Source organism: Artemia sp. Qi Xiang Cuo, chromosome 1 (genome assembly GCF_049724085.1).
Source record: "Artemia sp. Qi Xiang Cuo chromosome 1, ASM4972408v1, whole genome shotgun sequence".
NCBI classification, from domain to species: domain Eukaryota; kingdom Metazoa; phylum Arthropoda; class Branchiopoda; order Anostraca; family Artemiidae; genus Artemia; species Artemia sp. Qi Xiang Cuo.
In genome coordinates this window covers 56,048,752-56,065,372 of record NC_142794.1, presented here as the reverse complement: position 1 = coordinate 56,065,372, position 16,621 = coordinate 56,048,752, and the positions used below count along the sequence as shown (strand labels likewise).

The 16,621-nt window shown below is 35.5% G+C and overlaps 1 protein-coding gene across 3 annotated transcripts in view; it reads right to left on the bottom strand.

Annotated features, from left to right (window-relative positions):
* Rip11 (Rab11 interacting protein) overlaps nucleotides 1-16,621 on the bottom strand; it is an 80,091-nt gene that overhangs the window by 14,388 nt on the left and 49,082 nt on the right. For 2 of the 3 annotated variants that reach the window (XM_089108396.1, XM_089108398.1), the window contains 5 exons: nucleotides 15,157-15,296; nucleotides 11,933-12,197; nucleotides 7,036-8,943; nucleotides 6,357-6,452; nucleotides 2,300-2,412 (listed from right to left, as the gene is read on the bottom strand). In XM_089108396.1, coding sequence (XP_088964522.1) covers nucleotides 2,300-2,412; nucleotides 6,357-6,452; nucleotides 7,036-8,943; nucleotides 11,933-12,197; nucleotides 15,157-15,296 — 2,522 coding nt within the window. The remainder of the gene's footprint in view (nucleotides 1-2,299; nucleotides 2,413-6,356; nucleotides 6,453-7,035; nucleotides 8,944-11,932; nucleotides 12,198-15,156; nucleotides 15,297-16,621) is intronic. The other variant, XM_089108405.1, reaches the window with a different exon arrangement.

The following is a 16,621-nucleotide window of genomic DNA, read 5'->3' as shown; positions in this document are numbered from 1 at the left end:
TTTAAGATTTAATGTCGCTCCTTACTTTCAGTTTAAAAAACTTTTTTGTATTTTTTATTTAAAGGCTGCAAAAGCGGGGTTTGGGGGCGGCAGCCCCCCAACTGTGCCTCCTAGTCACTGTACGTTTTAAGGTTCGACCTTGTAACTCAGCCTCTTTAACTCTTTAGAAAAAGTAGTTTTTTTAAAATAATTTCTGCACGTTTTTGTACAGTTTATTACTTATTATTGCTTGACTAACTGTTAGCTGATCGTGTCAGGAGTTAAAGTTGGGGGGCTGCCGCCCCCCAAACTCCCCGCTCTTGAAGATTCTTGTGTTAAGGCTTTTAATTCCTGAATACTCAAATCACGTCGTACAGGGTGCCTCCTAATCCCTGTACGTTTTAAGGTTCGAACTTGTGACTCAGCCTCTTTAACAGCCCCCCAACTGTGCCTCCTAATCCCTGTACGTTTTAAGGTTCGACCTTGTAGATTGTAGATTCCATTTACTAAAAAACAATTACAATTGTGTCTATTTAGTCCAGCGGTTGATACTCCAGACTGTCAGGCGGAAAACCCGGGTTCGATTCACCGTCAGAGCAAATTTTTATATACTGAATTTAAACTTTAAAAAAGAAACTCAGTTTCTTTTTTAAATTATTTGAAAAAAACTACGTTTTCTACAGAGTTAAAGAGGCTGAGTTACAAGGTCGACCCTTAAAACGTACAGGGATTAGGAGGCACAGTTGGGGGGCTGTTAAAGAGGCTGAGTCACAAGTTCGAACCTTAAAACGTACAGGGATTAGGAGGCACCCTGTACGACGTGATTTGAGTATTCAGGAATTAAAAGCCTTAACACAAGAAAGTTCAAGAGCGGGGGGGTTGGGGGGGGGGGGCCCCCCACTTTAACTCCTGACACGATCAGCTAACAGTTAGTCAAGCAATAATAAGTAATAAACTGTACAAAAACGTGCAGAAATTATTTGAAAAAAACTACGTTTTCTAAAGAGTTAAAGAGGCTGAGTTACAAGGTCGAACCTTAAAACGTACAGGGATTAGGAGGCACAGTTGAGGGGCTGCCGCCCCCAAACTCCCCGCTTTCGCAGCCTTTAAATTAAAAAAAAGTTCTTTAAACTGAAAGTAAGGAGCGACATTAAAACTTAAAACGAACAAAAATTATTCCGTATATGAAAGGGGCTGTGCCCTCCTCAACGCCTCGCTCTTTACACTAAAGTTCTTATTGTTTAAAAAAAGAGTTGTGAGAAAGTCAAACTTTAGCGTAAAGAGCAAGGCGTTGAGGAGGGCACAGCCCCTTTCATATACGGAATAACTTCTGTTCGTTTTAAGATTTGATGTCGCTCCTTACTTTCAGTTTAAAGAACTTTTTTTTTATTTAAAGGCTGCGAAAGCGGGGGGTTAGGGGGCGGCAGCCCCCCAACTGTGCCTCCTAATCCCTGTACGTTTTAAGGTTCGACCTTGTAACTCAGCCTCTTTAACTCTTTAGATAACGTAGTTTTTTTCAAATAATATATATATATATATATATATATATATATATATATATATATATATATATATATATATATATATATATATATATATATATATATATATATATATATATATATATATATATATATATATATATATATATATATATATATATATATTTTTTATATATATATATATATATATATATATATATATATCGACCATACTTAGAAATTTGTTTCAATATACATAAAATTCACATTACTATGGCCAGGCATGTAGACAGAAGTTTATCTTGGAGGGGGGGGGGGGGGACAAAGCTTCAAAAATAGGCAAATCACACTAAAAACATGATATATTGCAGGAAATATTGCAGAAACCTCAAGATTGCAAGAAACAAAACAACATTATTGGACTCTCGTACCAAATAAATTGCATTTCTTACTTTTCTGTAAAATTAAGGCAACGAATAGAAAACAACAACATCCAAAAATACTGCTTTTGAACATTTAGCGCCAGAATTCTTAGTCCACGGCAAAAATACTATAGAATTATAAATCCTTCGCACAGAAAATTATAAATCCTAGAATTATATACGTCCGTCACCGAAAACGAGATAAAAAACAGTAGCGATTTTAGGCCTAACAATCTGGGGGGGGGAGTATACCACATGTATACCATAAATATAACATAAAACAAATTTATGTCAGATGTCAGAAAAGCTTGGGGGAGAGGGGCAGCTGTCCCCCTGCCCAGGCCTAGAACCGCCACTGTATAAATTGAGACGTAAGACAAAGTTGTTCATCACAAAATCCTCTTTTGCAAAATATACCTCTTTTGTTTTGTCTTCTAGTTCTTCCTTAACCAACTCAGGCATCTGCAAAGCTATGACCTTATCCAATTTGTTCTCATCCTTGACAGTTTTTGATCTCAGCTCAGGCAAGCCTACATAATAGGTGTGAACTATCAAACACATAAATATGACTAGCAGGTATATAAAAAAAACAATAGCTCTTTCAAGAGTACAACAACGGATTACTTTAAACCAGAGAAATATATCCAACCTTGAAAAGAAAGTAAAAAAAAAAGAGTTAGAAAGATATGACAGTAATTCAAAAGATATATCCATTAGCGTGTTATTCCAGCAATTTCTTAGCCGTTCTTACATACAGACACCGGAGGAGGTGTGGACACTCAAATGGTTGAAAGCGAGTGGGGTCAAAAATTTCATTTGCCACCACCCCTAAGAACACCAAAAATATGCAGACATGGAATAATGCTGATACATATTTAGCAAAAAAACTTGCTACAAGCATCTGCCCCAGGCCCAAAGACTGGAGACCCACTCCCCCCCCCCCAGAGAATAAAGCAGGTGTCCAAGTCAAATTTCGATTTTCATTCAAAACTATGATCTATTTCCACAAAATCTTCAATCCTTACAAGAATCGAAAGAGAGGGGATAGGAGCTAAAACGTATCCCTGGGGACCATCATTTGGGATGTAGCATATTGATGAGCATAATGTTATGAAATATATCTTAGGTAATACAGAATTACGCAAAAACACATATGTCTTTGAAGAAAATGCGGTATTTGCTTTATACAGATAACGTTAAAACACAGATGACAGCAAAATATTCAAACGTCCATAGTTTGCCCATTTCTTTAGTATTCAAGTTACATAATTTACACAAGCGAATCTAAAATTATATTTCTACAAAATTCATTCTAGCTTTCCAGATTTGGCTATGTAACTTTATTTTAAGATCTTTATTGAGGAATATTTACTTAATAACGTACAGCTTGATTTTTCTCACACGAAAGTGTATATCTCACCTGCATAACAGAAACGAGTTTACTAAGAAAGGATATAGCCTGTACTTTCGTCTATTAGGTCCAAATATTTTAAGGGGAAGGGGTTCAAATATTAATGAGCAGTTATATACCAGAAAAATACAAGTTTACACGAATTTTCCCCAACTGGAACAGGGTTCAGTCTTCCAGAAAACCAATCAAGCCATTGTAACTCAGGCTATTTTAAAGGGAGAAATTTTCATTTTCTGTTTTAAAAAGCTGCGACATCTCTTAAAACTGTCATATTCTATTCGGACAAATAAACACATTCAAAGGTAGAAAAAAGGCCTAAATAAGGGAGTCAACACTGATAGTCCTAAATGGGTCTAATACTAAAAAGAAGAAAGATTTAAACTTGTAAATGCTAGTACCTATTTTATATGTACACCCAAACCAGCTAAATACGTTAAGAATAAGAACCACTCACATGCCAAACCAACCAATATTCTTTTTATTCTACCAATATTCTTTTTATTCTACTTCCAAAAGGTATTCGTACATCTTTACTTTTATATGATCATAAGGCAACACAGCCCTCCAGCCCTCGCATGATTTACGCTACTTTCCTCTGCTCACTTTACTCGTGACGCCCTAGAGTTAATGGCTTTGGCCAACGCATGGCTGCCACTCCAGGTAATTTTTTCGGATTTTGTTTTACTTTTGGATTATTTCTACAATGTAAAACAATGTTAACGCATTCAAGATTATACCCGAGAACGTTAAATTTGTAACTTTAATAGTAAACCTTTTATTCAGTATACAGGTAAAAACACGCGCGCAAACAGAAACACAAAACCCCTAACTTGATTTTATACGTATTTTGATGCATTTACGCGAAAATGCTTCAATTCCTCCAAAGGCGTGTAACCCCCTTACATTCCTATCTGATAAAAAAAATAAATAAAAATAAAACGATTAAAAATCCCAGAAAAGAGTGTGGTTTTTCAGCCAGTTGAAGAAGCGAAAGCAAAAGGAGAGGAGGTACTTCAGTAAGGGCCTCCGTCAAGCTGTCCCCAGTGCTCAACAAAGAAAAAACAATAAAAAACAAAGTGCACTATAAAAAGACATTGAGACAAACCAGAACAAGTGAAAGACTTTTCAAAATTAGATTTGGCAAGAATTCTGTCCCTACCGATTAACGGAGCCTGTCTACTAATCTGATTTTTGTTAAGACGGCCAATTGAAATTGGTTAAAAATGAGTAATAATATTAGTTGATTTTCTTTATATTAAATGATAGCAAATTGGGTTAATGGAATTATCTCCAGTATTTTGAATTGAAAATCAAGTATTTTGCGGTAGGCATCAAGACATGGCTAATTGTAGAAAAAGCCAAGACAGATAGTCCGAGCAATTGAGAGGCAAATGTTTAAATGGCACGGGTAAACGGTGGGAGTAAGTATGACTCTCTTATTGGACATATACTTGTGTGTTAGTTTTTAGAAATGCACGCCTGTCTAAAGTCCCAGGCAGGTTGACCAAGAATTTAAAATTGACATAGGACCGTTAGATTACCTGGAATGAGAGGTAAACAAGGCACGCCCTATGATCTTAGGAAGGTTGATCAAGAATTTAGAATTGACACAGGACCATTAATTTGCTTGGAATAACAGGCAAACAATCGTTTAAAGCCATCTTCATATTCCAAATTCGAACAAATAAACACCTATTCATTGCCTAAGCCTCCCTAAAAGACTGTGGTAAACCATTTACAGTATAAATTGAAGTTACCTCGCCAAAAAGAACTAAATAAATCTTTATGGATAGAATTCTATCCAAACCTAATTTTGAACAGTCTTTCACTTGTTATGCTTCGTCTCAATGTTTTCTCGTTCCTCTTTTCCGAGTTCACTGCAAAAACCTATTGTTTTTTGTTGTTGTTTTTCTGTGTTAAGCACTGGAGACGGCTTAACGGAGGTCCTTACTGAAATATCTGCTCTGCTTTTTGTTTTCGCTTCTTCAACTGGGTGAAAACCACACTCTTTTCTGTGTTTCTTGATTATTTTTATTTGTTATTTTTAGGTGTTTAATAGGTGTTAATAGGTTTTTTATTAAATATTATGTAAAAATAGTATGGTCTTAGAACGTACTTCTATTCCCCTCTTGTGCGGAGGCACACTCAAATACATTAGCCCAAAAAAATATCAGCGTTTTGCTCAAGAAAGGGCTGTTATAATACAATAATATGTTCTTTCTCAATTCCCTTCCCTATTTATTTTGTGAGGTAAACCAATTTGGCAAATAAGTGACAAAGAGATAGAATGTTGGAGTAATAATAAAAATAGTATATAGTTTCTAATAAAAAGCTCAAATATACAAAAGCAAGACCCCAAGCGAAAGTCCAAGAACTCAGTAGTTCAAAAGAAGGCTCAAAGAAGTTTTCACAGAAAATTACTGAGTGATCCAACAGCCATTTGAAAGGAAACAAATCGAAGAACCAAGGCAAACCAAAGCACACACGAGTTAGACTTACTAGGTCAAAATGATTTGTTCCAAGAAAAGAGTAATAGTTCTGAGGAAAGACATAAGCCAGTCCTACAAAACAAGCACGCACTTATACGAATCCCACGTCGACTTGCAGAAAAATATGAAAAATATTAGTAATTGCCAATTGCTTATTCAAAAAGTTGCCAAATAGCATCAAAGTTATATTCTTTGGCATCTTTGCCAACAATTTTATTTACTATTTTAACGTCTTACCATTTTTGTTTTACAGAGGATTAAACATCAACATCTTGCAATTAAAAAACAAAACAATTTTTCAATTTTCTTTTTATATAGGCATAGTAAATAGCCATTTTAAGATATATATAACAAAGCCCAAAGAAAAAACAAGGCTTTTTCATAATGAAAATAAACAGCAAGGATGAAACCAAAAATGAATTAAACCTACTTTCACTGCACTCTGGAACGTTTGAAATCCCCTTTGTTCCTTTTCTTTGTTTAAACGAGGAGAGAAAATTTTGAAAGGCAAGCTGCAAGGTTCTATTAGCTTTTAAAATATTGTTAAAAACATTTATGATATTAGAGTATTTACCTGCATTGGTTCCGACCATATTCACAACAAAATTTTTGGCTAATGGCTCAGAATGCAGAAAAAGGCCCTTTAATGAGGTGTAACCTTTTTGACTACCTAAAAAGGGTACTAGAAATAAAAAGTTGAAATTCAAATGACCCCCTTTTCTATTCAGTAAAAAAATTAGTTTAAGTCATTTCCATGAATAGTTTAGAATTCAGGAATTTGAAATTACGTCCTTGCAAATCCTCATTTACGAGGATTTTCGAAGAAGGGATGTACCATATAATTTGAGATATATTATAAATTCTTAACTGTATTTTAGTCTGTTTCAATCGAACGTAAAATCTTTCTATTTTCTAACCGGTTCAAAGTTGGGTACTATTTAGTATAATTTAGAGCATGCAAAATTTATTATAATTTTAGCATGTGTACAAATTTAGTATAATTCTTTGACAGAATATTGGTCTTTACTCCGCAATCCTATCACTATTCTTGGCATCCCAATCAAAGTTATGACATAAATCAGTGGAGTTGTCCCAGTTCAAGAGTATGTTAATTTTACTGGAAGTTAAATGTGCTCAAAATATCAAAGAAGAGTGAAAGCAAAAAAGTATGTGCAAATATTTTTTAAAACCCACAGTTTATTTGTTAATGCATTTGGCAACTGGTGAATAAGACAACACTACAAAGTACTAACCGTTAAAAGTGGGACTATGCGGAACACCATCAGTTGATAAATCCTTCTCACAATAAGAATCTGCTGTTACAGGTTCAAAATTGAAATCGATAGCAGACTCAGCACTCAAGAGCAAATACTTTTTGTCCGACACAAGCCGAAAAAGTTCGGGACTCTCTGTTGGCTGCAATTCAAGGCCTTTGATTCCTTCCAAAGTTTTTCTGTGGGATTCATGAACTCGTATGCTTCTTAGCTGAGATTCAACTGTTGAATTAGTGTCAAGTGAACTGTTTGGACTATTTGATTCCAGGGTTAAGGTAGTGTCCGGTTCATCCAATTTGAAACTATCATTTGACGGTAATGATGACAAACCGACAATGGGCATTTCAATGAAATCATCATCACCGTCAGGTTGAATAGGAGAGAGATAGTGATTGTCTTCTTCCTTGCTGTGTGTATATTTTGGAGTACAGAAAACCGTTGTATCATTTGTTGAAACTGGTGTTGAGAAAAAATATTCATCCAGTTTGAATTTTGGAGACCCAAAACTTGAATTTTCGTGCATATTGTCATGACTTGAGGACTTTGTTCCTTGACTATTATTAACATCATTTCTATCCCCAAAGACTTCAGTACGCTTTAGATATGGAATCCCAACTTTTTCTGGAAGGGGATAGGTTGATCCATGAAGGGAGTCAACTCCAGGGACGTCATTTTTCATAATAGCATCTAAGAGTCTGCTTTTAGGATCTTCTTCACTTTTTACTTTGTTGTCTAACTGAGGATTCAGGTAAGTTTCAAAATTGGGCAAATCAGATTTTTTAATAGCGGAAATATTTACGCCATCAAAATTTGACAATAATAACCCCTGGTCTGTCGATTTTTTTTCACCAATTGCACAAGGTTTATTTTTTACCTTTTCCAGATGCTCTTGATCGGAATTGTTCTCTACCTCTGTTTGGTTTTTGGATAAGTGAATTCCGTTTTCTGAAACTAAATTTTTCCGGTTTTTAGCTTCAAAATGTTCGTAATGATCGCTTTTAACTTCTTTCGCACCTTCTTCCGTATGATCTTCTATCAACGCAACTTCATTCAGGTTCACAGTTTCTGGAAGCGATATATTTTCAATCCCTGTCAAAAGCTGTTTATCCGGGAATTTACCCAAGTCTACTGTATTTTTCTTGGGGTTGATTAGTTCTTTATCTGCAATAAACCCTTTAGAAATTTCATCTTCCAAATTTTCGTGATAACTGTGATATTCTTCCGAACATTCTTCCAAAGGTCGAATTTTACTGAAATCTTCTTCTTTCTTTTTCTTTAAATTCAGCCTTTCTTGACTACCTTCAAAACTCAAACTTCCTTTATGGTCTATGATGCTATTTTCCCGACTGGAATCCACAAGTTGTGTTTCAAATGCTGAAATACCATTTGTTTCCTTATCTGACTTATGGCTCGTCATCAAATAAACGCTGTTCAGCCTTGAACTTTCAACGTTGCAAGTTGTAACTACTTCATCGATTTCTTCTGGATCTTCTTTTATTGTCTCAATTGGACAAGAAATCAAGTCAACATCAACCTTCTCTAGTTGCTGCTGCTCCTCCTCTTGATGATCCAACGGAAAACCTACATAGCTGTCAGAGATACAGCTATCAACACTTACATGCTCATGCTGCGTTTCAAACTCGATCGTACCTGTGGTTTGATTATCTGGCTCATTATTCCTTGGCATTGGTGCAACCACAGCGGAGCGGACTTCTTTTTCACTTTGATCTTCTAGCTTCTTCCTACCACGTCGACTAGCATTTCTTCGGGTAAAATGATAGCCACCGTCCTCTTGCTCTTCTATAGGAGATACAGCAGCTGGTTGTTGGACTACAATCGAAGGGACCGTGCTTTCCACAGGAGTGTCAACAGGTGCACGTTCTGAAGCTGAAGAGAAAATACATTAAAAGTTAATTTCAACGTTAAAAGCAACAAAGGCACGTGTAAGATATCAAAACTGAGAGCAATGACCAATTAAAAAAGTAAATTTTATTATTTAAAAAAGATAATGTTTCGACAACATCATACTCGAGGTTGATGCATATAATCTAGTTTCGACTATCTTCTCCTTAATATCAGATAGAATCTGATATTTCAATCAAAAACTCCGGGATGAAATCTGAGATTTTAATGAAATTAAGCGAAATTAAGCTCTATAATAAAATTTACTTTTCTAGAAGCTTAAAGACAATCACAAATTTTGGAAAACCATTACAAAAATTAGAGCAAAAGGCATTTCGCTGCATTAAAAACAAAGATGATAAAAATAGAAAAACCGAACACATGCCATTTAATTGATAAACTAATTTTGCTGTTTCAAGACTTCCTTGATAGAATGTCACAAATTTCACTTTTAGTCTTAGGTTCCAATCACATACAAAATCAAAATGAGTTATATCACAATATGACCCATTTGATTCCACTCTATATTTATTATTGTTCTTTTTTTTTTTAACGCGACACATCTTAATTGGAACCAAATACTTATAAAAGCGTGTGAGTAATACGAGAGATTCTGTAAAATATTAAAAAGAGCCTTCCAGAGCGTAAATTCGATGTGATTCGGCGATATACTGTAAGTAAAATTTACTGCTTTAGAAGTCTGAGTTCGTAATTTTGAATCTTTAGTCAGGGTACTGTCAACGTCTCTGAAGAATTTAGCGGTTTTAAAATGAGTTATCCAAAGCATTAATAGATTGCGACTCTATTTACTATTTCGCTACTTTTTGTATATATACGCCAAAACTGCCCAAGAAAAATTCTGAAATAGCCAATTAGTTGTCGAAAAAAAAAACACTTTTATGTAACCTCTCACTTTTTAGGGATAGGCTACACTGCCAAACGGTGGCACATTCGTCTAAATCCATATCTGCAGTCCGTCCAAAATGAACAGCTATTATGAATTAAGTCTGATGAGACTGTCAGTTTATGGACAATAATACAGTGGTGCATAAATTTTATTTTTCGGAGGGCTAGTGGATCTTTCTTAAGAGGAAGGGGGGGGGGGTTGTAGCCCCGAAGGGCATGTTTTTCAACCAATACTTTCTGTGAGAAATCCTTTAGATGAATGTTGACTAGACGTGGGGAAAGGTTGGGAGGCAATTTCCACAGAGCCGTCCTTCACTGAAGGAAAATATTTGGAGTACAGTAGATGAATATATATTGATATGCTTAACTGCGGAGAGGAGCGAAAGGTGGGGACATGAAAAGAATTTTCTCAAGCGAGAGATTGAAAGATTTCATAATTACGAAATGAATTTTAATAATTTTGGCATTTCAGACATCGCCCCGTAAGTTTTCGCAGGGATACATATTACATAGAACATGTATCGCGCCAACCGTTGCAGAAAATAGGGAGAATGCTGATTCGAATAAATTTGTTTGATTAAGGTGCCCCTTTTAAATAACAGAAAAGCATACATCTTTTTAAAACCTAATATATTTTATCGCGTTGATAGTTAATTTGACATTCAGTATCAAATCACAGTGTTAGAAAAGAGAAACTAGCATAAAGGGCAGCAGTTTGAGGTGCTGATGTTTGGCTTAGACCAAAAGAAAATATTCTGATAGAAAAGAGAAACTAGCATAAAGAGCAGCGGTTCGAGGCGCTGATGTTTGACTTACACCAAAATTGGTACTCAGGGGAAACTTAGGTAGGCAGTCCCACTGATAGGATAATTTATGCTAGCTCTAAGCTTTTCACTACTCTTACCTTTCATTTGAAAAGACAAATTTACGATAATTATTCAATTAATTTATCTTACAAATTGAGACTTTAGTTTACGTTGGAATAATTAGCAGGTCCTTAGTATAGGTTTTAATCCTATTTACGCACACATAACCGAGTCTTTAAAATCCTTGCCTAATCAAGCAGTGACACACCGGTGTGATAGACTAAGAGAACTCAAAGAGGTGTACAACCATCTATTCGCGTCAATATATAATTAAAACCACTGGTAGAAAGTAAAAATATGTATTTCAAGTACAGCATTCAAAATTTTATGTATGTTTAAGTTCTTTTTTCCTCTAGTTTGCGAGAGACGTGTTTCAATTGCTCTTTCTGACTTCTCCCTGTACAGTCAAGTTCTGTAAGCTACTGCTTTGTTAGACGTAAGCTTCAGATTGTGTCAAAAATATCAAACCTAGTTGTTTCAATGCTATGAATGCTTTTTAAAGATTATTTTTGCTTGAGTTTTCTCAATCATAAACATTTTGAAATGTTCAAAAGTTTTTGGCACAATCAAAAGTACTGACTTTTAGCAGCTTTACAAACAGACCATGATAGTTTTAGCCAGGAAAGTAAAAGTGGAAATTTGACACTGGGTGATCACCCCCAATGCTATCGTACACTCCTGCAACATTACCGCACCAACAAGTTTAACTACCTTGTTTGTTTGCACAACCAATCTTTGGAACAAGTGGAACCCGTTTTATTTTACTATTTTTCACTGACGGAGATTACAACCTTCTACAAAGTTCTAATCTCCAAGAAAATATTGTGATTAACGACGTTGCTCGACTACATAGGTCCTTGCATCGGTCCTATGGCGGCTGAAATCCAACCATGAGCCCTGTATCTCCAAGCAAGGATCAAACCAGGGCTCATGCAAGGATCAAGCAAGGATCAATTGTGCTTTTATCTTATCACAAAGGATCTTCTTTTTTTTCAAGCTGATACAAAGTAGAACAAGGAAAGATATGAGAAATTATCCAGAGTAACAAGTAATGACTAAGATACTAGAGTAGCAATTGACTTGGTAACGAAACTAGAATAAAAATATCAGGAATTTCTAGGTATTTCTTACTACGTTAGCGTGGAAATGTCTCTTTAATAGTTAATTCCACGCTCATGTCTTTTTCTATGTGTTTAGGTTACCTTTAACATTTTTTCCGAACAGTTTTTTCTCCCACTCATCAGGAGATGCCAAGTTACCCATTCTCGGAGGCTTGTTGGGACCAGAATCTGTGACTTTGCCTGCAAGGTTTAAATTTGCTGGAAGTGTCCCGCTCCTTGGTCCACTGAAGCTTTTGCTCAAAAATTCTCCGCCAGCCAAATTTTCGAGAGACCCTTGAACAGGAGTAACGCCTTGACCAGATACATTAATACTGCTATTAGAGCTCCTGTGGGACAGCTGATCAAGCTAAAATTCAAGACACAGACATGACTTTCTTTTGATTAGGGGAGGGGGCCTTGGCAAACAGCCAAAAATAATTTATCAGTGAGATGGATTTAATGGTTAGATTTACTAAAATATTGGTTCAAACGAATTACATATAGCTACACATAGCAACATAATATACGATGACAATGGAAACTGCAATGTGTGGGGTTCATATCTTTTGCCCAATAGGTGGAGGTATCTGAGAAACCTTTTTGTATTTTATTTAACCTGGGAAATGAAACTATAGAAGTCAACATTTATTTCTTTTTTAAGGACATTAAATATTGATAAATACTTGTGACATCCCATAAATTTTTGCACAAGACAGGTGCAACTTTGTCACCTCAATAAAAAGTCTCAGAGCTATCACATAAAAATCCAAATATTTCCACCCCAGAAGTGACACCAAAACTCCAATATTCCACTTTAAGAACAGTTATAAAGACAAATTAAAAAAGGCAGTATTTTTCTATTAAGCCTTTAAACGTCTCTCTGGGATATTACAGTAGCCTGTCAGTTCTAGTAGAAAAAAACAACAACAAAAACTATAAAGTGCTATCATTTATAGAAAAAGTTTTTTTGTTGTTTTTTTTTTTTTTACTTGAAGTCTGTTTGCCAGTCTCTTTGATCGCTTTGATCTAAAGATTTCCTGCTTAGGATTTTAGACCAGGAAAAGCGATGGGCTTTTAGAGTTTGCATTTTCCAGCATTTCGACAATCTTAGGGCAAAATTGAGGTAGTACGACATGATATAACAGAAAACGCTACATTACTGTGTTTTGTCAAGTTGGAGCCTCAAAACTTCCTGTTTAAGGTTTTAGACCATCATGAATTGATTGGCTAATGGCTATCTTAGAATTCTTATTCTCTGGCATTTTGATCTTCTTTGGGCAAAAATTAGTGCTTTTGGCACAAAATGACAGAAAACCTTACTCCGATGTGGTTTTCAAGATGAGGGGCTCAAAACCTCCTATTTAGGGTTTCAGACCGTAGAAAACCGATTGGCTATTATAGAATTTCCATTATATTGGATTTGATGCTTGGTGGCATAAAAAGGCAGAAAACATAATTTTGCCGTAGCAAAATTACTTTTTTTTTTTTTTTTACTTAAAAACGGTACTAGATATGGCGGTTTCTTTTCAAATGAGCCCTCTCCCACTATTCTACGACGACTGGTTCGACGCGATTACCCCTGGGGAAAAAAGGAGATACATCAGAGCTTCCGATGCAATCCCATGATTTTCCTTGTTGTTCTAGGTGGATATAGGGGGGGTTTCTATAATTTTCCTGAGTAAAGTTATCAGCCATGACGATTCCACATTTCGATCCGACACCATTTTCGGGAGGTTTCAGCTCTTTTTTCGAAATTCCTATAAACTTGTTTTTGGAGTAAACTTTAACTATAAATACTAATCAAAATAGCAGTTACCATTCTTGAACCAGCTACAAATAGTAATTTTACCTCACTAGACAGGACTTCAATTTTTTAACACTTTCTGGAACTTTTCATTACTATGGATCAAGCTTCGCTCTTTAATGGGTTTTATATATTGCTACAGTCACCATTTAGTCTCTTTTTCAGATTTGTTTAGTACAAGGTCTTCTACCCATCATTAGGATAGAAGTGGCAGTTCAAATGATTATATGCTTGGACCCAGTAAATTTAGCCGGCGCATACTTACCTGGACAGTTCCCAGCCTGGAACCAGGCCTCAATTAAAAATAGCTCATTTTGAAATAGAGAATTCAAATAAAAAAAATTAGTAGAACGGTCCACAAGTTATATTTCTTACAACAAGATCGTTGAAAAAAGTTGGTCTATACAACTGCAGGCCCTTTAGCACCCTCCACCCCCCACCTAACTTCAAAAATATAGACATACTGCATATCTTTTGACTTGTGATTGCTCAGGGATCATTTTTAGAACCAGTATTGCATAACTGGATAACTCCCAAATCCAAACACAATAAGTCCATCCTTCAAATATGGCGCTATATTATGTGTCTGAATCGAAAGGCCGAAGGATTCTTTGGTCTGCAGTGGGCAACCATATCACAAATTCAATTTTTTTTTAGTAATTTTTGATTGTCTTATGATTGACTTCATTGTAACTTCTTTTCCTTTTTCGGCTTCCTTTTTTTTTTTTATTAAATTTCATTCAAAGTATGATCTATTATATAAGCTAAATTAGGGTCGTTGTACGTTTTAAAATCCCTCCATACTTGAAAAAAAATAAATCATTTAGAAAGAATTTATTTTTGGACTTAATTTCTGTCCCTTTTACCACGAAGATGGTTACGACCCTGGTTTTCCCTGGAAATCCTAAATCAGATTGAGTGTATGAAACTAACTATGGAAATAGTTCTTCTTTTCGAGACAGAGCTTTTAATCAAAGCTCGAGGCTTCGTAATACTTTTTATGGTTTAACAGTGAAGTTTTTAGGCAAGACCCCTATCGCATCTTTCCATGTATCATCTTCAAAAATAAAACAGAGACCATGATCCTTTACCCAACACAACCTCCTCTAATGTCACTTAATATAACCTGTAACAAGTTAAAATCTTAGTGAACTACAGTTCCGACAATTCAGAATCCAACTGGGGTTAGCCGACGAACAGAATTTAAGCCAAACTAGAGGAGTTAATAAGCTAAAATGCGTAGAAACCAGGTTCTCTGTTCTCTAGGTTCTCAGTCACCCTGTCAGGTTCTCTGTCGATACACAAGCTTATAAGCTAAAACGCGTAAGGACCAAGTAAATAACAATTCAGGTTCTCTGTCACCCTGTCATGGCTAACCCATTGTGAAAAGAAATAAACCTTGAATTTCAATTTAATCATCAAAATATGAGGAAAATGTTTTGGTTTAATAAAGCCAATCTTCATAACTAAACAGACTACTATTAAATCAAAATTATAGACCGCAATATCAAATATCAACTACCTTAAATTCGTCTTCGTCTTGCTCTGGATCTCCAATTGATGAACTTTCAATGGACCTTCCAGACCCCCGTCTCTCGAAGTATCCTGACTCTGCTCTTTTGTCGCCTCGCATTGAGTTACGATCTCTTCCAAGCTTTTTGCCTACATAAATTAGGTAGAATTTAAGAGTGAAACTTGAAGTATAAGTAAACAGCAAAAGCTGAAGACAAACAAGATGATTAGTCGAGCTATTATCATTAATAAATAAAAAAAAAAGTTTTCAACTAAAAGTAAGGAGCAACATTGAACTTAAAATGAGCAGAAATTATTCTATATATGAGGGGGCCCCTCCTTTTTGAAACTCCACTCTTTGCGCTAAGGTTTGCTTCAATTCTGTAAGATCAACTGCTCAAACACAAGGGTTGTGACGGAAAATGCAATATTCTTTTTATTTCTAACAGAAAAAGATGCTTTGACAAAATTGAATTAATAAAAGTGATTTTCAAGGATAGTAAAAAGCCACATTATAACCTAAAACGAGCAGAAATCGTTCTAGACATGAGGGGGAAGGGGGCAGGGTATTCCTCCTTCCCCCGGACCCTCGCGCTTTAAGTTGGAGTGCTTTACTGAAAGTATTTTAGAGTGCCGAAGATTTAGCCAGTTTCTAATTGCAAGTAATATTTAGGAATTGCCTTTAAAAAAAATTAGAATCGAAAATTTTAAGAGGGATACTGTCCCCCCTCCCTTCAACCAATATGTTTCTTGCAATGAAGTTGAACTTTTGTAACATGAAGTTTCAGAAATAAGGTTATTTAAGGGTGTTTTTTTTCTTTTAAAAAGAAGTGGATTTCTACCAATTAAGAGGAAAGTTATTGCGCCCGTCAAACCTGGCTTAACGCACTCGCAGTTGAACGATTTATCACACTTGCTTTGATATTTAAAACATAAAATTTTGGGTTAAAAGCTACAAACTCAACAATATGAGGAGAACTGCCACTCCTTCAACCCACGTATTGCCCGTTTAGTCCAAACATAGGGAGCTCAGATATTAAATCTACTATCCTTATTTATCTGAAGCACTCTTTATGCAAAATTTGAATATATTGGCATAAAATACAGTTATTGAGGCTCTAAATATTCCCAAAACACAAAGGATCCAATGATCTGCACACTAACGATTCTAGGTGTATTCCCTCCACATGCAAAACTGAGCAGCCAAATGGAAATTATGACAAATGATAAGAACGAAGAAAAGAAGCGATTTCGGAATATTCTACCTCTATTCCAAAAAACAGCCAGAATATGGTTTAGAATACCCTATAATATCTATTTTTATTTCTTTTCATTTTTGTTCGTGTTTGGGGGGGGGGGAGGGGGATTGAGTCATCATAGCAGGGTAAGATAAAAGCTAAGGAAAACAATTTGAAAATATTAAATTAGTGGCAATTGCAGAAGGGTTGTTCATGATGGAAGTGCACAGAGATCAC